Source organism: Pterocles gutturalis, unplaced genomic scaffold (genome assembly GCF_000699245.1).
Source record: "Pterocles gutturalis isolate BGI_N339 unplaced genomic scaffold, ASM69924v1 scaffold21884, whole genome shotgun sequence".
In the NCBI taxonomy this organism is placed as follows: domain Eukaryota; kingdom Metazoa; phylum Chordata; class Aves; order Pterocliformes; family Pteroclidae; genus Pterocles; species Pterocles gutturalis.
In genome coordinates this window covers 7,964-35,226 of record NW_010131274.1, presented here as the reverse complement: position 1 = coordinate 35,226, position 27,263 = coordinate 7,964, and the positions used below count along the sequence as shown (strand labels likewise).

At 38.8% G+C, this 27,263-nt stretch overlaps 1 protein-coding gene across 1 annotated transcript; it reads left to right on the top strand.

Annotated features, from left to right (window-relative positions):
• Positions 1 to 1,264: 1,264 nt before the first annotated feature.
• SETX (senataxin) lies at positions 1,265 to 27,116 on the top strand. The gene is made up of 24 exons (XM_010080563.1): positions 1,265 to 1,444; positions 2,789 to 2,999; positions 3,196 to 3,305; positions 4,532 to 4,751; positions 5,059 to 5,178; positions 5,887 to 6,058; positions 7,179 to 7,269; positions 7,951 to 12,540; positions 13,420 to 13,519; positions 14,020 to 14,196; positions 14,608 to 14,837; positions 15,360 to 15,527; positions 16,066 to 16,222; positions 17,074 to 17,175; positions 17,686 to 17,798; positions 18,479 to 18,550; positions 19,415 to 19,564; positions 20,089 to 20,196; positions 20,937 to 21,124; positions 21,498 to 21,590; positions 22,199 to 22,363; positions 22,840 to 22,938; positions 25,272 to 25,359; positions 26,346 to 27,116. The coding sequence occupies exons 1-24, from the start codon at positions 1,265 to 1,267 to the stop codon at positions 27,114 to 27,116; spliced, it is 8,475 nt and encodes a 2,824-aa protein (XP_010078865.1).
• Positions 27,117 to 27,263: the final 147 nt, after the last annotated feature.

Here is a 27,263-nt window from a genome sequence, read left to right as displayed (position 1 = left end):
GGGCGGCTGCTGGATGGGAGCGCTGAAGGTAACGGGGCTGTTCGGTAATGTCCTCGCTGAACGTGCGAAGGGATTTTACACCTTTTCTTAGACAAAGGTGCGATAGACAGCGTACTGCCCGCATTTGAAAGCGGGAGGGATTCAGCTCAAAGCACACTTATCACCTCAGTGTGGTTATATAAAGCGTGTCAATCTAAACACCAGTTTCGAGTCTGAACCGGTTTCTGATGATTACTGTTTTGTTTTAGATCTGTGAAGCACCCCCAGGACTGTGTTTCCAGGGGATGGGCTGTTGAAGATATCTGCTTCGTGCTGTGCTCCAGGGCGTGTATGGCTGCAGGGGTCAGCCCCTTCCCCAGCTGCAGGGCAGCGCTGTTCTCTCTCCCACCATGTGACCCGTCACACCTGCACAGCCCGTAGCTTCCCTTTCCAAAGGTCAGTACTGCAATTGTTTCCTTTTTTTTCTTTTTTCTCAGTATGTATGCATGAGGAAGTGCATGGTCTTTGCTTTATTTAGGTTACACTTTTGCTTTCCCTGTTATGTTACATAACAGAAGCAGTTACCACCGTTCCTTTTATTTAGTTAGTTGAAACATTTATGCTTTTCCAGTATTCTGTTGAGTTTTTCAGACTTGCAGAATCTGAGAGAACTATATTGCTGCTTAGTGAAGAACTTTTGTTTTTAGAGGAAGCAATCTGTGGTGAGAGTTTTATGATGCTTTCTAACTATAATCATTATGAAGACAGGAAAGTTCTACATAAATATCCTTTGCTTTTGACAACAGGGATTTGTTGACCTATAATTTTTACCAGGAGATTAAGGAAAAAAGCTAATTTTATACTTATTAGACCTAGATTCCAGATAGTAGTAAAGTGGTATGATCAACTTTAACGCTGTAGTTCTGGGAAGTGTGTGTTAAGTGTGGATTATGGGGCTTTTTTGAAAGGAAAGTTAAATTTCGCATGTTTCGTGGTTTGCAAATTATGTTATTTGACTTCTTTTCAATGCTTTATTTGTAATGTTTGTCATTCATCAGGCATTTTTCTGTAATGCTCACTTAATGCTTTAATCTGTATTTCTTTGTTTAACTGCATGTGCCTATATGATATGAGAACAACTGAGAACGTATGCATATATGCTGCTAATGAGTTACGTAAATCCTGAAACTCATCGCACATGAAAATTAGGTACTGCTGAAAGGAAATATTTTGCTGCTTTTGGTCTTTGTACTTCTGTTAATTCCTTCTTCTTTCCATCCAAAGAATGAGCACATGTCGATGGTGTACACCTAGTGGTTCTGACACCACTGAGTTCCTGAAGAGCTATGCTTCTAAACGGTTGTCCCCAGAAGATCTTGAAGGAGCCAACGATGATCTCTGTTACTGCCTGGAGTGTGTGGTTGAATACCACAAAGCACGGGAAGAATTACCAAGGTGGCATGAGGTAATTAAGAGATCTGGCTCCTGCCTGTTACTGAGCGAGAGGACTTAGAACTGAAGGAAAACTTGACAAGAGGCTTCTGTGGTCCAGCCTCAGCGTAGGGTGGAGTTCTGTGCAGGGATTGTGTTTTATTTGTGTTTGGGAATGGGGTATGTTGCTTTTTAACTGTATGGGGTTTTTTATATTGAGTTGCAAAGAGCTGATTGTAAAACAAGAAGACTCTCTTGTTTTGCATATGTTCAAATTAGTGAGGACTAAAACAGCAGTGGGAAGTTGCTAAATAGATATTATAGCTTGAACTTCATGCTGTGATGGTTTGAAGTCTGGAAAAAAAAACAAAACCACCTGCCAGACTAACAGCTCTGTTTCTTTAATGTATTTTCTTCCTTCCTCTGGCTTCTGTTTAGCTTTCAGTTTGTTCCTCTTTTTGTTTGCTTTCATTTCTCATGTGTAGTTTTCTACTGTACTTGAATTTCAGAGATCTGATCTTGCAAGGCTGTGCGACTGTGTGATTAAAGCAATCAAAAAAGTTTTAAGCGTCTTTATTATAAGCCTTTTATAATTCTCCCTCACTATCTTTTGTATTTTGGAAAGCTTATTTTCCCTTATGTGTATATATATGTAAAGTGAATATTTGCAGCTAATGGATCACAATACAGATGTCTGAAAGGTTGCTCTTTAAATTAGTCAGCTAGATTTCTCCGAAGGGCAATCCCATCTGAGTATAGATTGGAAATAAGTGGAATGACACTGGGCTACTGAAAGTTCGTTTCTGTGTCTGTTAAGTGGAGGAAATAACCTTGGTTTCTAATTGAGGTTTGGAGCAGTTACTTTAGATGAGTAATGTTATGAGCCTGAATCCCCTACAAATATTCAGCAAGTCAGTCAGTCTGTTTGCATTGTTTACATTTGCTCCTTTCCTCTAGTACATTACAAAATAGACGAGAAGGCAAGATTTTAAAATTGCTTTTCCTATCTTCCGAAATATGATAATTTTCTGTATTGTGCACTGTATGTTGGTCAGTGGAACAAAGTGTTGTGACTAACCTATGGCCTGAAATAATTATTGAAGTGGTTTATGAATATTTAACAGAATTATAAAAATGCTTCTGGTTTCAATGCCACTCTTTTAGAAGTTACTTTACCATCTTAACTCAAATTGGTGTTTTGTGATTTGCACAATCTGAATTCCATGTCAAAACTTTATTGTTTTGCACCATGCTTGGAAATAAACTTTTCAGAATGAAATTTTAAGTTTTGAAACTCTAGTTGAGGTTTCTGCGTGTGCTAACATATGTCCTTTGTTCACAACTGCACTTTGATTAGTTGTTTTTCCCCACTGAATAGGTCTTGTGGGAGTTGGAAACCTCCCGTCTTGTTGCCCACATTGAGAAATCCATCCAAGAAGAAGCTGGAGAAGACGATGAGTTGTTTATAGTGGATGAGAATGGAGAGACACAGCTGTCTGGTTATGTGGGCCCAGATTTTGAGAATAACCTGCGAGTGCCCCTTCTAGAAATACTGAAATACCCGTATCTGCTGCTGCATGAGAGAGTCAGTATGTATCTTATCGTATACAGTTGGAAGGGAATGGTATTGTTTCTACGGAAGGAGGTGAAAATAACACATAGTCCTTAAACTGAGGTACCAGTAGGGGTGTGTATATATATGTATTTATTTTGACACTATTTTTTGTTTGTTTGTTTTGTGAGCGTATAAATTAGTCCTTACTATAACTGTGTTTATCATTTCAGGTGAGCTGTGTGTAGAAGTGCTCTGTAGAATGGAACAAAGTCACAGCTCCTTTCAAGTCTTTGAGAAATATCCAGGAATTTATCTCTTTTTGGTACACCCAAATGAAGTGGTAAGTTACTTTTTCTGTTCCACTGAAACTTGGTTTTAAGTCACATCAGAACAGATTCTTGTTTTTAATAACAAGAATATGAAAATAGTAGCATTCAGAATTTTAAGTATTTGATTTTCTGTATTTTTCTTTGAGAGTATATAAGTGAGATTTCAGTAGGAATATAGTTACTCTTGCTGAGGGAGAGAAGACTCTGCTTTTGCAGCAACTTCTAGAATCAGTTTGCTGTTTGCATTTAGCAAAAGTTACAAATGTTCAACCAAACTGTAAATTTATACCCTGTATTCGCAAATGAAATTATTTTCAAGTGGGCCAGGGTTTGTAATTTAGTGTATTAATCCCCTTCTCCTTCCCTGTTCTTTCTTTTATATTTTACTAATATTCAGAGACTTAAAAATTAAAAAAGTGAGTTTAGTGTAGTTACTTGCAAGAAGAGATGCTCAGCAGTGTACTTCCTCTGAAAAGCCCTTTAATTGTCACTGAATTTTGTCATTACAAGGAGGCAACGTTGTGTTTTTATGGATTTGTGTATTCTGTGCTGGGACAACTCAAAGCTCTGCAGCTTTTTTTTTTTTTTTTTTTTACTCTCAGAGGAATACCACATTGTAACTCAAGTGGACAGTTTGTTTATATATCAGGAGATTGAGTCCGTACCATCACTTTCCCACCTCATTTGATGCAACTTTGGAGCTGGGTTAAATTTGCTGTGTCTGGCTTCCAAGACTGGCTTAAACACCAGTATGCAGCACAAAATTTCAAGTTGCTTTAAGAAATAGTAAAAAATTTGATAGTATTGTACTTCACACTTGCTCAAACTCTGAAGTTTCCTCAGTAGGTCAGAGAATGATTCCACCAAGGCAAGAAATGACAAGTGTCCTGTGCCAACAGCACAACATCTGTTGTTATAGTATACAGTTATCTAGTTAGAAAATGTTGGTCAGTAACATTTAAACAATATAAAACAAGTACAAAACCAGATGCTACTTTGTCACATGAATCTCAGGGAGTTTTATTTGTATATATTACTCTGAGTTTTAACTTCTTTGTTACCAGTATCTTGTGTAGCAAGCGTGTTTCTAAGGCTATTTTGGAAAAAGAGTAACTCTTAGTTGCAATTAAAGAGACCTTACTGTAGTGAAAATACACTTTTGTCCCATTTGTAGTAGCAATCGTGATTTTTATTTGTTCTTTTTATTAATATGTAACTTTTTTGTTTCAATTGTTAGATTCATCGATGGGCCATCCTAACAGCAAGGAATTTAGGGAAGGTTGACAGGGATGATTACTATGACTTACAGGAAGTGCTGACTTGCTTGTTCAAAGTTATTGAGTTGGGGCTTTTTGAGACTCCAGAAATTTACAGCTCTGCAGTGGTTGAAAAGGGTAAACTCATCCTTCTGCCATCTCATTTATACGATACTGCCAACTACAAGAACTATTGGCTGGGTGAGTGTTTACCATCAGAAATGGACTTTTATGTGTAGTGTCTCTCATCTTGTAAGCGCTGCCTTCAGGTCAGAGCTCTGCTATTTCATAGGTGCTGTTTATTTTGGAGTGTGTCAAATGGGCAAACTGAACGCTGCACAACTGCAGCAGTGAGGTAGTGTTTAATTAGTTTCATGTTGCTGCTGATCTCTTTGCTCAAGTGTTACATTGGTAATGGCATTTGGGAAATGATCCTTGATTTGGTGCAAATTAGAACACATTTTTGCAAATATACGGACACTATGCTTATTTTATTTTATTTTTTTAGGGATTTGTATGCTTCTAACAGTGCTGGAAGAACAAGCTCTGGATTCCCTGTTACTGGGTCCAGACAAACAAAATGATTTCATGCAGTCTATACTTCACACCATGGAGAAAGAAGCAGCTGGTAACTAGTTCTGATACTGAGATTAAGACAGTTCATAGCCTATTTTTCATCTTTAGTAAACTTCCTTGTTAATTGAGTGAATTCTGAGTAGTGTAGTGCTGAGGTGATTTTAACTGAGGCTTATTTATCTTCTGGAAGATGGCCAGTATTGCACAGTATTTGGGCAATGTTGAGAAATGCTGAAAAGTGACATTCAAACAAACTCAGGAGTGGCACGTGAGCTCAAGACCAGGGCTTCCTCTTAAATTACTAGATCTTTATAAGCTTAGAATGTTTATTGAGGATATGCTGTTACCTTATATGAAGAAGGAAGAACACACTTGAAGGAAAACCAATTGCTTCTAGCTTCAATTTGATGTATAAATTGCAGTAGCTGTGTAAGTTGTACCCACTTCTTAGAACAGCACTGCAAAAATCAGTGTGGAAGGATTGCTTTCATAGAGTTGGGAAATGTTAGCGATAGTTATCCAGGTTCCTGTTGATGGAAGACTGCGTAAGGAGCAGTGTCTGTATAGATAAGCAAGGTTGACTCTATCCTTTTTCTTTTTCCAGGTTAAAAAGTATAGTTGCAACTTAATAGAATATGTATCTTTATGTTAGTATTTAAGAAAAATCAATTAAAACCAACTACTTTCAACTTCAGCTTAGTCTGAGAATGTGCAGGACTCTTGCATTTCACCTCTCCCCCGTATTACTGTTATTTTTCAGATGATTCTACCGACCCCTTCTGGCCAGCGCTGCGTTGTTTCATGGTTATTTTGGATCAGCTCGGATCTAAAGTATGGGGTCAGCTTATTGATCCTGTCCAAGCCTTTCAAACCATTATTAACAGTGCAAGCTACAACAATGAAATAAAAAATATACGCAGTAGCTTTAAGAGGTCAGTTTTATTAAGAGACTAGAACAGTTTTATCATTTTAATGCCAGGTAGTGTAGTAGCTTGGTCTTGGTTTTATTGTCAGTGCTGCCTTAATTTGTTTTGGGGGAGGGAGATGGCAAGTTAAAAAATCAGATGTTGCCAATGTCAAGCGATGAAAATGTGAAGTAGATCCCCTAAAATTGTGAGGTTCTTTCAAAAAATACATGCTCACTTCTTTTTGACTACTATGATGTCTATTGCACTTTTCAGGACTTTTTCCTGAATCATGAAGGCTGCTGACTGTTTAGTGCTTATGTAGTGCTATAACCAACTTAACACTTAAGTTTAAGGAAGATTGTCATGTCTGAGACTCTTGGTAAAATTATGGGAATTCCAGAGTGTGATGACATAGTTTTAGATTTTATTGTACTTCCAGATGACAGCTGATTTGAGTTTACTTTTAGCTCATGTTAAGTTTTAAATATTTCTCAAGATTATATTTACTTAATGATACTGCATGGTTTTAAAAGTTTTATTCTTTTTCTGAATGTACTCCTTTCAGGGAAAGTAATAAAGTGAGACTCATGGCTTTTAATAGTTTGGATAACATAGTGAACTGCTGAAAATAAATGCTTTAAAACTCATAGCAGGCATCAGATACTCTTTTGAATTGTTTTATTTTCATACACTTATATCCTAAGATAAAATGGAGGTTTTGAATTACTGCTGAGTGACAATATTGTCAGTATTGAGAAGAAAGTTCATTAGGTAGGTAAGGTGCTTGTTCAGTGCAGAAGCGGTTCCTAGTACGCTGCTGGGAAGTCTAGGAACAGCTTCTGTGGGAACAGAAATTTGTTACATAAATTGGCACTCCAATCTTTTAATCAACTTTGAGTGACAGTGTCTTAAATGTTCAGTATTTTTATACACACACAAGAGGATTTTATCCTCTTACAAGCAGGATAGATCAAGCTCTGCAATGTTAAATATGGTATCTTTTCATAGGTGTGTTCTATCATTAACAAGTTCTAGTGGTCACGTGGTCAGTATCTGAAAAGTGAAATCTGTGTGTTGGCCACTTGACTTTCTTATAGTTTGGTGTAGTTGTGTGGAGTCTGTAATGATTTGTGTTTCTTTTTAGGACAAAATCTGAACCGGAGTCAGACTATGGTGATGACATGGTTACTTGCAGTCAGATTGTTTACGGTTATAACCCAGAAAGGCCTCAAAAGGTATTAAAAAATATTTCATTTCCGTATTCTTCAAACTCTGGTCAGTCAATGGCACTGTCAGTTTAAACCATCTATGAAATACGGAGGGGAGGATACTCTGTTCTTTCTAGTAATGTTGTAAAGAAAAAATATTAAGTAATGTCTATCACTATTGTGTGCCTTAAATAGCAGCCAGTGTGGTCACCTCTTGTTTGCCTGGTACTTCAGGCTGTAAGAGGAATGAAGAATGTGTTTGTGAATTAGGCAGAGATGGTATTAAAGCCCAAGAATTTGTATCAAGGTTGAAACAAGCATTGGTACCTCAATAAAAACTCTGAATTCAATTTAAAAGAAAAGTTGCTGATTGAGTTCTTGTATTTTACTTTTTGTTTCTCAGTATTCTAAACTAGAGTACAGAGTAATGAGGTATGCATTGATGTACTTTCAAATGTTAGACCGTGCTCCAAAATGGCACCATTTTCTTCTTGTTATAAAGTAGAAGAAACATTTGTGAGTGTGTTCTCTTGCTGTTGGTGCATTGTATTTATGAAATGTCTTTCAAAGGCTTTAAATGTATATTAGGTTGTCTGGGGCTAAATTATGTCAGCAAAAAAGTAACCTTTAGGGCTAGAAAAAAACCTGGCAGATTAAACTGTGCAGATGTGCATAATGAGGATGATGTGTGGCGAATTTGTTTTTCAGGATTCTGGATGGAAGACCGCCATTTGTCCAGAATACTGCCCCAACATGTATGAAGATATGCAGACACTGGCCAATGTGCTTCAGTCTGATATTGGCAGAGATATGCGTGTCCATGACAGCATGTTTCTGTGGTTCATCCCTTTTGTACAGTCGCTTATGGATCTCAAGGACTTGGGTGTAGCGTATATAGTAGAGGTCATTCACTACCTCTGCTCGGAAATCAAAGATATTCTTAATGAAAGAATCCAGCAGTGTGACAAAATCTCGGAATTTTTTCTCCTGATCTTGGTGTCCATTATTGAACTACACAGAAATAAAAAGTGCCTGCATTTGCTATGGATTAGCTCCCAAGAATGGGTGGAAGCAGTGGTGAGATGTGCTAAGCTTCCAGCTATAGCATTTACACGGCGCACTGAAAAAGCATCTGGACACTGTTTGAGAGGTTCAGCAACAGTATCTTTACAAGCTTCTAACTCTGTGCAGCACGCCTGTGTGCAGCTGATCCGCAGCCTTCTTAAAGAAGGCTATCAAATTGGGCAGCACGCTCTTTGCAAGAAATACCTTGACAAACTCAATCTTCTTCTGCGAGGAAATATGTCTTTAGGTTGGCAGCTGAACATCCAGGAAACCCAGGAATTACAAGTGAGTTTAAAGCAAGTTATAAAAAGTATGAGGGACAGAGCATTGAATACCTCTGTGCCTGTAGGAAACAATGCAAATTCTACAACTTCACCTCCTGTTTCTATAAAGCAAGAGAAGAGTGCATACGGTGATGAGTGCAAGATGAATGTGCATAGCAGAGATTACCTTTGGTCACCATTTGCTGCCACATTGAAGGAAGGCGGAGATGGACATTGTCAGGAGAACCCTTGCCCTGAAGGAAAGAGTACCTGGGAAGAGGAATGTAGAGATGCATCTAAAAGTTCAAGATCTGGGACATCCACAAAAGGACTCTTGATGAATATTAAAAAGGAACTTAATGACTCAACAACTCAGGAATATGTCTACCCACAGAACTCTTCGGTGACAAAAGTATGTGGGAAGGTTCAGGAAAATAGGAACAATGATCTTGTGGCAGGGAAATGCGATACAGATAATCAACGTTTTAATCCAAATGCCCAGCATTCAGATTTCAGAAGAGGCGGAGAGTTGGAAAACAAATGTGAAGTAGGTCCCATAACACCAATGCATCTGGCTGCTCAAACTCGTACTGGTTCTCCAGAAAACATTTACAGCTCAGGTGTGCAGGAAAGTAATATGTCTCCCAGTTCCTCTTCAAAGTTTAAAGTAGATGTGCATAGACTCACAAATTTGAAAAACAAGTTAAAGGAAACTGAATGGCCCTTAAAAGAATCACAACCAGTGAAGCTACATGACTTGAAAAACTGCAGTTTAGCAACGAGTGCTTCAAAAGCGGAGGCAGAACAACCTAAGTTTTGCACTGGCTATCTGTGTACAAGCAAAGATTGTCATAAACATCAGGGATTGAATACTGTGTGTAAAAATGAAGTCTCTGTTGGTATTCCATCTTCAAGGAGTTGTGAAAGTGCCCAGGAGGAAAGTGTCAACAGTGCTTTTCAGTCCAGACTGGTCCCCACTAAACAGATATCAAAAGAAACGCCACTGGGTTGCTTTAGTTCCTCTAAAACTGACCACAGTATGCAGGAAAATGAAGATGACAGTATTTTGCTTTCAGGGGTTAGTGACACCTTACTGAAAAAAGTATCCATGGAAGAAAAATCGAGTTCATTGTTTAAGTCTGTGTTTAAGAGAGACAGTGACATGCAAACTTCAGACCAGGAACAGCTTAATTTAAATGACTTGGTTAAATATGACTGTAAAGGTCGAATTTCAAAGACGTTTTATATGGATAAAACTTCAGCAAATGGCTGTGTTCCATCTAGCTCTGAAAACAAGAGGGATATATCCCACCCTGCTTCTCGGATCAGGCCACTGTCAATGAAGTGTGAATCAAGCGACAGGTTGTTTGAATTTTCAGAATATTTCAAGAGAGAAAACAATTCAGTAGGGAAGAAAGAGGAGGATTTGGTGAAGATGGTTTCTGAAGGTAATACTTTAACAGACTCCCAGGTTGATAGAGATCTCAGTAAGTTATCTTTAGCTGCATATGCCAAAAGTGTCAATTTTTCCCTTGATTCAAGCCAAGAAAGCTCAGTACATCATAATATATGTGATATTAAAAGGAAAGTGAAAGGTGCAGTAAGATCTTCCAGTGATGGCCAAAGTACTAAGTCTCACTGTGATAAAGATTGCCTTGAAAATCAAGTCATTATAATTTCAGACTCTTCTGATGAAGAAAAATTTGTGGCTGACGAGGAAGAAACAAAAAAAATGAATGAAAATGTGTGTCCTGAAAAGCAGCCTTCAACTTCCAGCTGTATTTCTGATAGTGATACCAAAATAGAATCAAAGGCACCAAGCTCTCCCTTATCACTGGAAGACTGTGAGTCTCAGTACTTTGAGTTTGAAACAGAAGTTGATGTCTTTTCCGTTTGGCAAGATACTCAAGCGTATGCTATGGAAGCAACTCAAGAGTATAAGCAAGCTAATGTTTCAACATCGGTTGATAGCAGTAATTCAGATGGTTTACTGAACGATCACACAAATGAATGGGGTTATGATGAGTATTACATAACTGATGCTGCCATGGAAGAAGCAACAAACTTGGTAGAAGAGCAAATAGAAAATATTTCTCATCAGAAAGAAGGTGATAATACAAAAGAAGTAACTAATTCAACATTGCAGGAATCAATTAGTACGGGAACTGCGAAAGGTCAACTGGAGAATGTTGCAGACAAAGGTACTGTTGCTAAAGACTTCACCCTGGGCTCAAAATTGACTGAACCCAGAGCATCTACATCTCAAATGTCATTAGCTTCAAAGTTGGCCCTTAAGAAAAACAGCGCAAGCTCACGGAAGAATATAGCAAAATCTAAGGTAACAAGAACTATTCAGAGAAGTCCTAAAAAACCTTTTGTTCTTAAAACATCACAAAATAAAAAACTGTTTCAAAGTACATCAAAAACTTCTCAACCTTGCAGGTCAACACCTGCTGTGGTTCCTCCAAGGAAAGTTCGTCAGTGTCCTGCACCAGCATCAACTGTAGAAAAGCTCGGTCTGAAGAAGGCACCCCGCAAAGCGTTTGAGTTATCCCAGCGCTCCTTAGATAGCCTAGCTCAGTTGCGCAGCTACGGTAAAGCTGCAGGGAGAGTTGCAGTTGCACAGAAACAGAAGACAAAACTAATTGCTCCTCAGAATTTGTCTGTAAAACATAATAAAAAATTGCTAGCCTGCCAAGACCTTCAGTTTTTAAGGCAGACAAGGCCCAAAAAAAATGTCAGGGTGAAAAATCCTGCAGGAAGTTCTGAGAGTAGAAGCAAGAAAGTTAGCAAAGTGGATGCAAAATCTATGAAACAAAAGCCTAAAAGTTTTGAACGGGCATCTGTTGAAGGATCTCTTGAAAACCAAAGAGGGGAAAAAAGGGAGGAGGCTGTTTGTCCTTCTGCCAGTGAGAGAAAGTTTGAAAGCCTCTCTGTGGAGGAGGAGACACGTGTCTCTAAAAGGCCTAGTTCTTCAGACTTGAGCAGAAAATCGGAGGATAGCGGTGGGAGGGTTCCTCCTGTACCTACAGGTTCAAGTCTCTCTCCTGCTGTGCTTGTTGGAGATGATAAAGATGAACCTTCAGGAAAAGGTTGCGTTGTTCAGCCTGCGTGTGAGAAGACAACTTCAAAAGAAAATGAGTGTAAACCAACTGGAAACAGTGAAGATGATGATGATGATCTGTTTTTAACTCAGTTAGATCCTGTGGATATGGAATTATGTTCCGAGGAGGAAAGTGTTCAGGATACTACTAGAGCTAGTAAAAAAACAGAGGAAATGCATACTGCTGAAAACCTTCAGCAGAATGAATCCTTGACTAGTGTGAAATGTAAGGACAAAGACTGTATGGAAAAAGTGGAAAAAACGGGAGAGTACTGTAGTAAGCATTCAGCCACCAGCTCAGAAACAGATCACTTGTTTGCCAAACCTCTCCTGACACCTTCTAAAGCAAGAAAACCTTCCACTACCAAAATTTTCAGCACCGCAAGTTCTTCACGGAATGCAGCCTTCAGCAAGGATCTCGAAGATGTTAAAAAGCTACCGCCAGCTTCAAAAAGCAAAGTGAATGCAGCAAAACCAGCGGTGGTCAGGCCACCAAGTGCAAAGGCTGTACCAACAGGAAATCCAACGTGCAAGTTGCCGAGTTTCAGTAATGTACCTCAACCCCGTAGTTCTAATAACGTTCTCCAGCCACAAAATAGGCAAAATTACAATGCTTCAGATATTTCCAGAAGGCCTGCCCAAGAACCATACAGTTCTTCCTTTCTTGGTGCTCAGCAGCGTGATTATAGCATTTTTGTTAATGAAGTCCTGAAGTGGACTTACGAAATGTTTGCAAAGTCCAGCCAGTTTGGATCTCCGAATAATCTCCTGCAGTCTGTAATAGCCTCTGTTCCTGTCCAATTTCAGGGATACAATGACTATTTTAATACGTTTTTCCCCTTGATGATGCTAAATGCCTTTGAAACAGTAAGTAGCTCTCTGCCTCTTGGTTTGTTTTCATAAACCCTAGTAAATTTTACCAAGAGATTAAAAGCTGGTTTATGTCCTCTATTTGCCTTCTGAAAATGTTCAGACACAGATCTGAGTAGAGGAATGATTTGGGGGAAGTAACCTAGACAGTGATGTTTAAGATCGGGAACTGTTAGTACTACTCACCTCAGCACAGCTTTTTTTTTTTTTTTTTTTTTTTTTTTTTGTGCGCATCCACAATAGCATGCAAGAGGAAGGAGGTGGTTCCTCTTTCTTTATAGCATATACAGCTTAAACCAGAAATCTTTGTTTAAGAAACGGAGGTCTTTCAATGGCAGGGTTGTAAAAAGAGGATAAGAATGTAATGTTTTCATTTATGTTGGGAACTTATGTGAGAGGGTAGGTTAGTCTGAGACGTATTTTTTCCCAAACAGCTTAACTTGAATAGTTCAGTGGTGAGAAAACGCGGTGTTCCTTCAATTAAACTCTGTATGCTTTAAAGTCCTGTCATTGCATCACTCCCCTATAGAAATAAGGTAGAAAATTGAGTCAATACCAGGATAATACTGGTTTTTTAAGGTGAAAATGCAATCAGGGTGAGCCCGCATCTGTTTTGAAGAGCTTTATAAGGAAGTACATTAAATAGGGGGGTATGTAGGGAGGAAGTGCTTTCGTTTCCTGTATGTGTTTGTATGTAATGTGTATGTATATATTAAAAAAGTGGGTGAGGCTCTTTGATGTTTTGTATTTAACAGTATGTTAGCTTTCTTTTATTGCTGATTAGTATGTTTGCCCTTTGAGTGCTGATAAGCTCTTCTTCTGATACACTAAACCCTTCAAAGTATTTTTATTTAGCTTTTACTTCCCAACATGTAGCTGGCAGATGAATGGTTAGAAAACCAGAGAGGAAAAGAGAAGAGTTACTACTTCTACTTACAGAACTTCTGTGCTGACTTGAATAGAGCAGATTTTACAGGTAAGAGGTATTTGTTTGTTTGGTTTTTTAAATGCTCTTCACTACACCAGTAGACAATGCCTTACAATGAGCTAGGACTTACAGGTAGAAATCTTTTTCATTTACTTTAAATACAGAAAGGATCTTGAATTTGCAGTTTTCCAGAATGCATGCAGCAGAAATAAATACTTTGCAGGGACTTTGTGCCTTAAGTGTTCAGTACAAAAAGTTACTTGATTGCTGTTAAAATACTTTCCATCTCATTTGGGATATTGTTTCAGCTTCTTTTGGTAAATAAAATAGTCCTTGACTGGCTCTATTTTTGTGCAGTGCTATGTTCAGTCTTCAGAATGGAGTTAAAACTCTTCATAGTCTTTTGCTATAGCTTTTAATAGCTTTAGAAGTTAAGAGGTGGGTGTTACTGAAGTATATGCAATATGTTAATCATAGTACTTCTGTAGTCAAAGTAATTGTAACTATTGTCCTTTTAATGTTCTAATTTTAAAATGTGTTTTGGGTAGCTCATTTTCAAGAAAGTGATTTGGCAAGGCAGCTTCACCCAAAGGAGGATGACTTAATCTTTTTGGTGGTCCAAAAGAAAAAAGACACCTTTAGGGAAGAAAGTGAGATGAAGGACCATATCATGAGTCACGTTGGTCTTGTGACACGATTTTCTCGTGCGTCTGGCTGTTTAACTAGTAAGTAAATGGGGCTGAAATAAAATTGTGTTTCTTCTTGATAATATGACATGCTTTGTCATGGCTGGCTGTTGGTAGTTGTAATATACCGCTTACATAAGAGGAAATGGGATGGTTTTCCACTGCAGTGTGTCCGTTCTATGCTAGAAGCTTTGTGAAAAGGCAGAAACTGATGCTTACAGAGCACTGTTGTTTTTTTTTTTTTTCTCCTTGGTTTTGGGATTTTCTGGGAGGTGGGAGGGTGTTTGGGTTTCTTGCAGGAATTACTTGTTGGCTCCCTTGTAGATGGCAGCACTTGGTTCTGGTGAATTCTTTGAGTGACCTGTTTGAATATCTTTCAGTTAACAAATTTGGTATTTTTTGAATTAACAACTTGTGGTTTTTTTTTTTTAATCTCCTCCCTTTTAATAGGACAAAAGGAGAAGCATACCGTCTGTCATCTTTCTGTGCAAACTCGGGGCAATTTGTCATTCTTCATAAATAAGCAAGTGAAGTGTGTGGTGGTTGGCTCCCTGGTGACCACACGCCGCATGTTCAGAGGTCTGCTACTATTGAGCAGGAGTCCCCTGGCTAAACCCATCATAAACCCAAGTTACAATGACTTCTGTCCCAGAGATTTGCCTCTAGCTTCAGAAAGTGCCGTAAGTCCTGCAGCTAGAAGTGATAGTTAGGGGTGACAAAGCGGGCATCTGGATCTCATGAGTTTAGTGAAACTGATTTTGCGTGCTGGTTTTTTGAGATGACCAAGTGTAGACAACTTTCAAAAGCACCGAGGCTTTTCCGAGTTGGTTGATCAGGGGATAGAGACGAGTCTGAACTTGCTCAGGTGTTTCTGCTGTATTGACATAGATACTAGTAGTGCACTTTAAACAGCTTTCAGTTTTTTTTTCCTTACTGGAGAGGTATCTGTTCAGGAAATAAGGTGTAGTATGGAAAAGTTAATGGAAAATGAAGGTGTTGTATAGTAAACGAAACTTTAATTAACAGCTTTCGAATGAGGATTGGGTGTGCATCTAGGGCAAACCTAGAATCAAGCTTCCTTGTCGTTCAAGTTTTTGAGTCATAACTAGAGGGGTGGGGGACATTCTGAAAATAAATAAACTAAACATGGAAAGTTTGATCAACATTAAGTAATTAATTAGCTTTTCCGCTGTCTGTTCCAGGCATTGGATAGGAGTGAATACAATGAAGGTCAAAAGAGAGCCATTGAGACAGCTTATGCCATGGTAAAGCAACATCCGGGGCTTCCCAAGATCTGCCTCATCCATGGACCACCTGGAACAGGGAAATCAAAAACTATTGTTGGACTTCTGTCTCATATTTTGAGAGAAGTGAGTGTGATGTGATTGCCATGTGCTGTTGTTTGGTTTTGCAACTGAAGTCAGTGATAGCTTAAACTAAGTGTAAGCGTAGTGTTGTTAATTACTGGGGGTGTCATTCATTAAGTGGATTTAATTAAATCTGTACTGTATAAGGTGTAAAGGTGGAAATAATACCTTTTGGGCATCTTGGAAAACACTTATTCTGTGGAACGTAAAGTAAAATCAAGAGAACATGCACAAATAGTAGTATAAACACTAGTATAAAAAAACCTAAATATTTTTATCTATTAAAGAATGTTATTTGGCCTTTACCATTTAGTGGTTTTTATGTTAGTATCCAGTAGATTCATCAAGTACATCGTTGTTGAAGGGAGTTTATGCAAATAGTACTAATACATTTGACCTGTTGTTATTCAACGTAAGACGTACCTTAAGAGATATTAAAGTGCAAGTCTCTATACTCTACGTGCTAAGATGAGTGTACTTTTAAATCACAAATAAGAACAATCTAAGAGCCTGTTTTGATTTGTTGTTAATTAATCTCCAGAACACGAGGAATGAGAAAGGAACTCAAAAAACAAATTCCAAGATAAAGCCCAACCGTTTCCTAGTTTGTGCACCATCAAATGCTGCTGTTGATGAACTCATGAAAAAGATCATCATTGCATTTAAGGAAAAATGCCAAAACAGACAGGAGCCTCTGGGTATGGTTTATTTTAAAATTCTGTTTATATGTTAAATAGCCAAAACCTGAGGGAGAAACTGAAACAGATTATTACATATATATAATACTTCCATGCTACTCTAAGCAGCTTTTTTCTCTTGCAGAACATGACTGGTACATCCTCATGTTATTATTAATTTTAATGTGCTTTTCTAAAAGGTGTATTATGGGTTTTTTAAGTCACTTTATATAGACATTGATCCTTTCCTCATAGTGTTAGTTTCAGTTCCCTAGTTTTTAAGTATTGCTTAAAGATTTGAACCCAAGACCATTACCTTGGTTTTGAATAAAATCAGACTTTGCTGATCCTGCTAAACAGACTGATGAAATTTTTGATGTATCAGAGCTTCTCACTTTTTTTTTTTCCCCTCCTCCTCCTAGTTTGTGAATAATACAAAGTAGATGAATTCTGAGCAAGGTATCTAGTGTGTGGTGTGGAAAAAAAATCTGCATTGTAGCCAAATGTTAATTTGATATTGACTTACCAGCTGCATTACTGGTAGTATTCAGTAATTTTTTGACTTATCTAAAGCTTACAGATTTCATAAAGAAGCCTGAGAATAAGAGATGGTTCTGTTAATTCAGAATAACATTTTTAACTGTTAGCCACCACTAAAACGTAGGAACATCTTTTTTTTACAGTTTGGAATTGCTGAAATTTTGTACTGCGTTTAGATAAGTACAAGTAAATTGTTGCAAACCCTTAAAAAAAGCAGAAAAGGAAAAGCCTTGTTTGATATCTGTGATGTTCAATTTTTTTTTCTTTCACACGAAAGTGCAGAGATGATTGCAACAGTCCAAAGTTATTTTGACTCTGATTTTTGTAAACAGGAAATTGTGGGGATATCAAATTAGTGCGACTTGGTGCTGAAAAAGCAATCAACAGCGAAGTCCGGGGATTTAGCCTGGATAAGCAAGTTGAACATAGAATGAGTAAGTAGCATGCAAACCAGACTTTTCTTCAGTCTTCTTCATCTTCTTTAGTCATCTAACAGCTTGGTGATGTTTTACACTTGGGTTTTGTGTTCTTTAAGAAGGAAGATCTGGTGAAAGGTTTCTGCAACAGTGCTTCATAAGCATTGTTTTTCTCAGCCTTAGTGGGAAAATGTCAGCTTACGTATGGCCTAAAATCTAAGCAAAACCAAAGAAATAAGCAAGCCAACTTCTTTTTTTTTGTTGTTGTTTTAAAGAAATTATAATAAATGCATGTTAAAAGCCATCGTTTTTAAGCAATGTGGCTGTGAAGCATTTGAGAGCTACAGTCGGAACCAAGTCTCATTATCCTTGTTTTATAAGACCAGACCTCAATAGAAAAAGGCAAAATGTGAAGTTAAAAAAAAAGTTTATTTTTTCTTTGTAAGTTAAGATGTATAACTGGGAGCAAGTGTTATAGTAACATAGCTTTTCTATACCTCCTGAATGTTTTCCTTTGCTTTATGATAGAACGAAAGCCAGCTGACTGTGACCAGGATATTCAGAAGAAAAAAGAAGCTCTGGATCAACAGTTGGACATGCTGTCTCGTCAGCGTGCCCTGCACAGATGTGAGAAGAGGGAGGTGGTAAAATAATAGCATTTTTAATCCTGTTTGTGTGGCTTTTTGTATTTATAACTGAATCCCAAGAGTAAAGAACTATTCCTTTTAATGCCATCTCTGAGCAGTAACTGTCTCTTTGCTTGCTTTTTCAACTAATGGAAATGTTGGTTAGCAGTGTGAAAGGTAATGAAGAACTTTCCATCTGGATTTTTTTTGTCTATTTATACTGGTATTTTCAGCAGGTCAGTTGTGCCACTTCTTGCTCTGGTGTTCAGTAATCATCATTTGGTTCTATCACCAGTGTAACCATTTTTATAGAACTTAGTGGTTTAACTTGTGCACTTCAAAGCTCTGCTTAACTGGATACCTGGCAAACCAAAATTTTGGGATATGTGTTGCACTTCAAGTTTTCCTTTTCTTTAGCCTAAAAATTTGGCATTTGTGCTCAAATTACAGATTTCTGATGATAAACCACTTTTCCAGTTGCACAGAAATGTGAAGGGTAATATTGTGTGTGGAAAGTCTAAATATGTTGACTGTTTTTTAAGAAACTGATCAGCTTTTTCAGACATGTTTGTTATTAAAATACAGTCTGAATGAGCCTATATGTTTAGGAAATGAATTAGGGTAAGGGAGGAAAAAAGGTATTATGGGAAAGGTGTTAATTCCTGGTATTTGTGGTTTCTCCCCCTGCCATCTAGAGTCAAATGTTGGATGATGAAATTGGCAGACTTTCAAAGGAGAGACAACAGCTTGCTTCTCAGCTAAAGGAGGTAGGAATTTTTCTTAAAGACAGCTTTTTGATAAACCTCAGCTAATCTATTTGTGTTCTTGATATCCGTTAATTGTGGTGGAGATTTGGTTTTGATGTGTCTGGGAGTATTTATAGAGTAGTAGAGAGATAAAGGTCATAAGCTGTGTAAGTTGTAGACATCCTGGTGTGAAATCCAGGTGTACTCTGTCTGCATATTGAAAAAACAAAAAAAACCCCAAAAACCAGAAAACCAAACCAGATGGGAATATTCACACTTACAGTTAAGGGCGAATTTTAAACAAAATGTGGCAGAAGGTAGTAGAAATGTACATGCCCTCATGTTCTAGGATGTGTCTTCATCACCACTTTCATGCCCCTTACAGTCCTACTGGTATTGAAATACTTTTCAAATGTTTTTAAGTAAAGCAACAGCTGGAAGATTTTTGTGCGTGTGTGGAAAGAGATAGATTTGAAAGTGGAAGTAAGCACTGATGGGAAAACCAGTAATTAAGGCTGAGCAGCATGAACCATGCCATGATTGAAGGTTCATCGTTAATGAAAATACGCTGACCTTTAATGGTCATGGAGGCTTGGCGTTACAAATGGGATGGCCAGCTAAACTGTGCTCACAGTACTGTGTCTAGATTGCACAGCTGTAGAGGTAAGGGAATACTTACTTCTAGTTTGCCACCTCAGTGGCATTGATCTGTAATTCAAAGTAAGAGTAACACCTCGGTAAAGCCACCTTGTTACTTTCACTTGTAATAATGGAGATAGTTTCATGGGGATGTTGCATTGTGCATGATCTGTTTGGCAGCTAGAAATTGCTCTAAAGTGGTTCAAGAAAGCTAAAAGTGGGCATGGTGTCCTGTTGTGCTTGAAGGTTCGGGGCCATTCTCAGAAGGTACAGGTGGATATTATCTTGGAGTCCGATATCATCTGCTGCACGCTGAGCACAAGTGGAGGAAATCTGCTGGAATCTGCTTTTTCGAGGCAAGGACTTGATCCTTTCAGCTGTGTCATTGTGGATGAGGTCAGTAAATCTGTTTAAACCCTACAGCATGTTCCATCTCTAAAGGTCTACCTTGTTCTCTGCTTAAGCTACGTGTAATTGGCTGGTGGCGTCATATATAGTGGCTCGACTGCCCCATCCCCATCTTTTAGCTGGTAACCAGCCTGTCCTGCCATGCAGAGCCATAAGAGGAAAGAATAACTGCTAATTGCTGCTTTTTCTGAGTGGTTTGGTGCTTTAATGACAGCTTTTACTTAACAATCATGGCTAAAATGTGGTTCTTGCTGTAGAGATTTCCAGATGGTTGGGTTATATCTTTGTCTGTCTGGAGAGCTCTGCATATTTAACAATAAATCTGCTTGGAGTTCTTTTTATTAGGGAAAAAATCCTTCTTTTACTCTCCTTTTCTTGGTGTTTTTGTTTGTTTTAGAAGACTTAAAAAGCATCTCTGAGTTGTTCTGGCTCTGCTAAAGGAGATCTAACATACTTCCCTCCATTGTTTTGCTTACAACTTTTACGTTTTGTCCTGTTTGCATATACAAAAGGCAGGGCAGTCCTGTGAGGTCGAAACACTGATTCCACTGATTCATCGCTGCAATAAACTTGTCCTTGTTGGAGATCCCAGACAGCTACCTCCTACTGTAAAATCAGTAGTAAGTCATCAAACTATATTTTTCCATTATGTATCGTGAATATAGTATAAGAACAATATATATAGAAAATATATAAAAGGAAAAAAGACACTGCGATGTCAGATCACAGTGTGTATCAGGTAACAACTTTTGCCCTGCCAAGTTTAGTCTCCGTGATGTGGAGACCATATCAATACTGCCTCCAAATGTGTGAATAAAGCTGACAGAGATGTGTGTGAGTGCAGTGTCACATTCCTTAAGGAATGGAGGATGATGATTACCTGCTTGTATGGGGACTTCCTCACCCTGTGGATGTGTTCTAGGGATGAACATAATGGAGCACTTTCTTGTATCCAGCAGTAAGGAGGACTGTTTTAAACGTCTAATAAAGAAAGAAGGAAAACCAGACTGGCTTCTTGAGAAGGGTGGATAATCTGGAGGCTGTGTGCTTGTTTAACAAGATCCCACCTGCAAGAACTTGCTTTTCATTGTTGTTGATATTTAAAAATTTAACGATGTGTCTCACAAGGGAAAGTTGTCTTGTTAAAGACTGCACTGACAAAAACTCAGATTTTTGCAGGTGATCCTTACTGAAATAATAACACACAAATAGAAGATGGAAGTGCAAGTAGTTGTCATTTTGTCAGTGATTTATAAATTTAAAAGAAAATTCCAAATAGTTTTAAATCCAAAAAGAAATTTGTGTTGTAAATTTTGTACCTAATTCCCCAGAAGTCAATCTCATGTTTTGCTTCTGGCAGAAAGCTCGGGAATATGGCTACGACCAGTCCTTGATGGCACGCCTGCACAGACACCTGGAGGAGCAAGTGCGGAATAATGTTTTACGCAGCCTGCCAGTTGTGCAGCTGACTGTGCAATACAGGATGCACCCTGACATCTGCCTCTTCCCATCCAATTATGTTTATGGCAGGACTCTAAGGACTGACAGGTGGGTAGCGCTCTGTTCTCCTTTCTGAGCAGGGGGTTTTTCAAAGAAGCTTTTTTTGTATCAGGATATTCATTTGAGTCTAAAAATTATTGAGGTTGTGGGGAGGGGAAGATGTTTAATGGAAGGAAACTTGCACTCAGTCTCATGCTGGTGCTGGCTGTGATACATAAGTTCATTAGGTCACTTAAAATGGAGCAGACTTACTGCTTAGAGTTCATTTTCAGGCCTCAGTATATGCAGGTACCAGTGAAAATTAAGGACTCTGGAAAAAAATCTGAAAGTTGCTTGTGTTTGATAACCATGCTGTAAATAGTGAAATATAAGTTCTCAGAATTTTTGTATGGTTACCTGGTGATAAAAATGTTATTTACAGAGCAACAGAAGAGAACAGATGTTCTTCAGAGTGGCCATTCCAGCCCTACCTTATTTTTGATGTAGGAGATGGTCATGAGGAGCGAGACAATGAGTAAGTTCAACGTTCTACTCTGCCAAGTTTTAGATTTGCTTAGAATTAATTAACCTGCAGAGGAGTTGTCTTGTGTCCTCTATTGTTCCCAATATGCATTAAGTAGCCACAGCTGCATTTTCAACTTGATTTAATTTTGCAAAAAACTTGTTTACTAAAAGCATGTGTTAAATGTTTTTGGGTTTTTTTTTAATCTGAAGCTGTTTTTGATCCTGCTTTGACTATCTGCTAGATGCCAGTGAATGCCTACAGTCTCTGCTAACTCTAGTAACAGTTTGAGTTCCCAATTTATTTTTTTTATCAGTGACTTTCCTTTCACAGCTGTGTGCTGAGGTAATGCCAGAAGGTGGCAGGCTCAGTCCTCCCTCTTGCCTGTTCTGTAACAAAAGCTATGTAGTTTTAAGGGAATGTTAAGTCCAGCCTTTCACTGCTGACATTTCTCTTTGTTAGCCCCTTCTCAGGGCCATTTGAGCCTCTATGTGAGGGAGGCTGCAAAAGTTCAAGACAGGGGCTTTGGCTGGCAATCCCCCTACAAATTGGGCTGAAGTGTTGAATCTGAAGGAGCTATCAAATGCATTTCTGAAATGTGTCCTTTCTGTCTTGTTCAGCTCTTTTAGTAATCCTCAGGAAGTGAAGCTGGTGATGGAACTAATTAGAACAATTAAAGAAAAAAGGAAAGATCTCGGTCTTCGTCGCATTGGAATAATTACCCCTTACAGCGCACAGAAGAGGAAAATTCAAGAACAACTGGACAGAGTGTTTAAGAATAACAGGTAAAGAAACCATGAGATATCATATGGGACTTGGCTCTTGCATCTTAGTCCTTTGTTTATCCTCTTAAAATAATGGCCAAAACTCTCAAACTTTTTCTGTACTACCAAAACGTGTGCTTAGTCATGCCTTCAAAGGTGTCATGCAAGCTTTTCGCTTAAAAGGTGCATGGCCTTGTGCTGTTTCTTACTTGGGTATGTGCTTTGATTATATTGCTGTTCTGAATAAAGTTGATTTAAAACAAAACCTAAAATTCCAAGATATATGGACCTGAACAGCTTGTTAACAGTGATGCTGGCCTCAGAAAAGCAAATTTAGCTTTAGTTTCATATACCGAGTCTTTTCATATACTGAAGAAAAAATTTACTCTGTGTTATTTTGACAGATGGTCATTAGGGATAGTGTTTAGGCTCTTTGCATTGGTGTGTTGCTTAAAAATTCATCTAACTTAACAGCTTGCTAATTCTTTCGTCAACAGCCCAGGAGAAGTGGACACAGTGGATGCATTCCAGGGACGAGAGAAAGACTGCATCATAGTGACGTGCGTCCGGGCAAACAGCACTAAAGGGTCAATAGGGTATGTTTCTTTTCAGGGATTTGCAAACTCCATTTCCAGTGACACTCCAGATACAGTCATTATATTTTTAATATGACCAGTAAGAAAGTTACTAGACAAGAAGTCACTACAGTCAGCAAATTAAAGGGCATCTTAAAGCGTGAATTAATGAGATATCTGAACAAAAGGGACATGGAAATACCAAGCATTGCGTTCTGCATTGCATGCTGATGAATTTGCACGGCTGCCTTAGCCTGTCACTGTTTCAGTTTGGCAGAATTGGTCTTGGGAAGTTGGCTCTTTGCATTAGTACTGCAATAGTTCTTTTTCTTGTAGCTTTTAATATATATTGTAACTTTCTGAATGCTGCTCTCTTCAAATGCAATCCATTATCTGTGACTGTTGCTATCCTATTAATACAGCATTCTGTCTGTAGGAGTATTGTTAACTCATATGTGTCACTGGGAATGTGATGCACACAACCTGGATCTTTGATTTGTAGATTAATGTGCTTGTCTTTTGAGTGAGGAAATTTGCTGGAAGTCTTGATTCAAGATTGCAGATTTGGTAATTTAACGTGTTTTTCCTGTCTGAAACAGAAAGAGCTAGATACTGGGTGTGCTGTTTACCCCCAGAGCACTACAGCGGTTGTTGATTTGTTTCTGTAACTTAGTGATCATTTAAATTTAAGAAATGGGCTTTCTTTTCATTGTCTTTTAAGTTAAACTATGGGAAGTCTGTTCATATAAACAAAAATCTTTATTTCCACATACCATAAGCTACTTATGTTTCTCTGATACTCATTTTCTAATTGCTAGATAAAGGGCTTTTAATGATGTTGATCCATGCTACTTTGGGAAGATAAAGAATCCAAATCCTATAGCAAACCACCATGATGCTTTTTGGAGATTTCTTAATCTGGTTGATTGAGTTTGGAAACTGAAGGCAGCTAGCACCTGCCAGTTCTTTTGGCTGACATGGGACTTAACCTCTGTCTTTTCTTTTGGAAGAAAACTTTGCAGTGGGCTGTGTTGAAGGTTCATATATTAAAGCTTTGGCAGGGCCATGCCTTAGAAGCTGTACATACTGATGACTTGGACATCTCGGTTTCAGGGTCAGATGTCGTTTGCAAAGTGTGATGGGAAAGTTTGCATTACCCTTACCTATGATCTTGTAGCTGAGCAAAGTATTTTGGTCTCCAAGGTTGCTAGTCCAGCATTAAGTTTACTCTGAAAATAACATACAAAGGGAGGAGAAAACTGTCCAAGAAATGACAGCAGATATTTCCTTTCCTGAGAAAATAATCTTGTCGTCTTTCAGGTTTCAAAGCTGTTAGCAATATTTCATAGTCTTTCGTCTTGAAAGGGGACCTAGAGAACTAGAGTAATTGTGCTGCTGGATCCACTCCCCTGGTCTGCTTCCTGCCTCTCTTTTTTTCCTGCACTGTCCAAATTTTCTGGGGTGGCTTTGGGGCAGTCTTTACTGCAGGAGTTGTGAATATGGTGAAGAGCAGGTCTTAGTGTCACGACCACAGTGCCGGGCACTGATGTTGGACCTGCTTGAACTAAGTTGTGCAAGGACTTGACTTTGTTAGTATAGAACAAGCTGTGCATTTTGGGAGCTTTTTAATTAGAGAAGAAATAGTTGATATTAGTTTCACAAACCTTTATTTTTGAGTTTTGATAAATAAGCCCTAACAGAAATAAACTTTTAAGAATACACTAAGCATTTGTTTGTTTAGGTTTCAGTACCTTGGTTTGTGATCCCACAAAAACAGACTAGACCGTCTCATGTTTGTGCTACAAAAATTTTCTTCTGCAAGGAATGTAATTTTCACTCTTGAAGCATGACAAAGCAAAAGTCTTCCTTCAAGTGCTTCCAGTGCAGGTCACCTTTAAAATAAAATATTCATGTCCAGTGTTCAGTATTTTCTTAGAAAATTTTCCCATTAACCATGCCAAATATTATTAATCTATTTCAGTTCAAGACAAAAAGAAGCTTAAAGTCTTGATAGGTGAAGTGAGGTTGATGTCTTCTGTACTTTGCGGAACATTTAAGGAAGCAGTGGTTGGCATTAAGAGGGGATTTGCTCTAAGAAAGGAAACATCAATGGCAAGAGCTGGAAAGAACTGGAATTCCCTGCAATGAATCAGAATGGTGAAAGAAAGAAAAGACAATTCATGCAAAGCCCTTCATGTGAGGCAGGGCTGTGATCTGGTCATGAACTGCCGCTGCCTTTGTAAATGCTTCGGTTACCTTCATGTCACTGAAACCGAATATTATCTCTCTTTCTCATAACATTTAAACCTCGTGGAAGAAGTTGTTCAGGTGCTTAGTTTTGTCTTGTCACCTAGGTTTCTGGCAAGCCTTCAGCGTCTGAACGTTACAATTACCCGAGCCAGGTTCAGCCTCTTCATCCTTGGGAGACTGAAGACGCTCATGGTAGGTACAGGGTTAATCAAATCATCTTCTGTGATCCACCTCTTTAGGTCAAGTCAGGTTTGGGGAAGTGAAAACCACCCTCAGACTGCCCCTGTCCCCAGAAAGGGGAGCCTTTTTTAGTGTGGTGTTAAATTAGAACAATCCAGGCCTCTGAAGGGTTCTCTTTGAAAGCTTTGGCAGTAACTGTCTGTTTTCCTTGCTTCCAAGAAGAAAAGTTAGAAATTACTCTCTCAATATTTTTAGTAACTAAATTGCAACACAGTCCTTTACGATTCAAGTGTGGGGGTTATAAAAAAATCTCTCTACTGGTAAGATGGGATGATGGCAGAGATACTTTCCTGCTTGATCCTTATTGATCTTCCAGCTATGGCAGGTGTCACTGGATACTTGGGCAAGGAAAATAATTTCAAAAAAACCAAACCACCCCAAAACATTCCCCCGATCTTCAGATTATTGTTTTTGATGCTACTTTGTGTAGTCATGTGGTTTCTGAGGATACTCTTTGCTTGTATGCTTTGAAACAGGTGTTTCTGAAACGAAATTATGTATTTGGGGGGCTATAAAGGCCCACTGAATGTGTAGGGAGTGCTCTTGAATAGACTGAATGTCTTACAGTGCTTTTCCAAGGGGGGGAGGCTGTTCGCTACACCACTAGAGGGCATTAAAGCCATACTCCTGTTTTACTCTGTACTAGAAAACTCTTCTGGCCTTCATAAATATAGAAATTGTCATTTTAAGTAGTAGCTCAGTGATGGTTGAAAGTACCTTCCCTGTGTTACAGCAGCCAGAGTGCCCATTGCTGGTTTGCAAGTGAAACATAAGATTCTTCCATTCCAGAAGGAACATAACAGTGGTTTCCATGACAGTTGTGTCAGGTACCTTGATTAAAGGGGTTGTGCATCCTCTGACACCTCTGTCCATTTGTGTTGATTTCTTTCTGATAACTTTTTTTTGGGGGGGTTGTCTTTTTTCTTTTTTTTTTAAAGGAAAATAAAGACTGGAACGAGTTGATTCAGGATGCTCAGAAAAGAGGTGCCATTATCCAGACATCAGAAAAAAGCTACAGGAAAGATGCTGTTAAGATTTTGAAGCTCAATCCAACAGTACAGCCCCCAACCAAAGCAGAGACAAAGAAACCTCCTCCGTTGCAGGCTTATTCTTCCAGTAGCAAGAGGAGTGAGCTTGCGACTCCAAGGGAGGCCGGCAGCCCGCGGGAACTCGCTGCTAGTGCTGGCCACACAGCGCCCCAAGGAAGCAGAGGGCCCCAGCAGCCCCCGGGGGCTCAGGCTGCAGACTCCAGGAGAGGCAGTGCCTCTGCACCTACGGAGGCTGCAGCCCTTCCTGCTGGTCAAGTGAAACCGCGGGACCCGCGGCTGGCAAGTATGGCTAGTAGAACTGAAACAAAAGGGAAGGAGCAGGCCTCAAAAGACAGCAATCAGTCAGGATCAACGTTGCAGCAAGGCATCAATGTGTCCTCAGCTGCCAGGGAGCAGATTTCCAGAACAGAAACTTCTAAGAAGCCCCAGCAAACAGTGGGACAGTGTGACGTGCCTTCCACGTCATCTGATGCAGCTTGGCACGAGGGTGACCGGAAAGCAGCTGTATTGAAAAGCAGTTCAAAAGCCCCCAGTGGAGGAGGTCAAAGTAATAGCAGTAAGTGGGACAAAGACTGTCATGTTTTAACGAGGAGAACATCAGAGGAATCAGCAGAGAAGACAGAATCGAACAGTGCCAAGCGAAGAAAGACCTTTCACTGACTTCACTATTGTCTCATTACTGAAAATCTCTTCCCAGGTTTCTGTCCAGCAAGGACTGTGTTTTAAATTAATTAGTACACCTGGAACTCCCTTGTATTGATACCACTACTATCCGTAGATCCATCTTTTCTCCATCCTGTCCCTAAT

Bases quoted from the DNA above. Each gene is read 5' to 3' on its own strand.
- SETX (XM_010080563.1), top strand. From the start codon at position 1,265: ATGAGCACATGTCGATGGTGTACACCTAGTGGTTCTGACACCACTGAG. The intron at 1,445-2,788 runs GTAATTAAGAGA...CCCACTGAATAG, and splicing joins AATTACCAAGGTGGCATGAG to GTCTTGTGGGAGTTGGAAAC. The intron at 15,528-16,065 runs GTGAGTGTGATG...ATTAATCTCCAG, and splicing joins TGTCTCATATTTTGAGAGAA to AACACGAGGAATGAGAAAGG.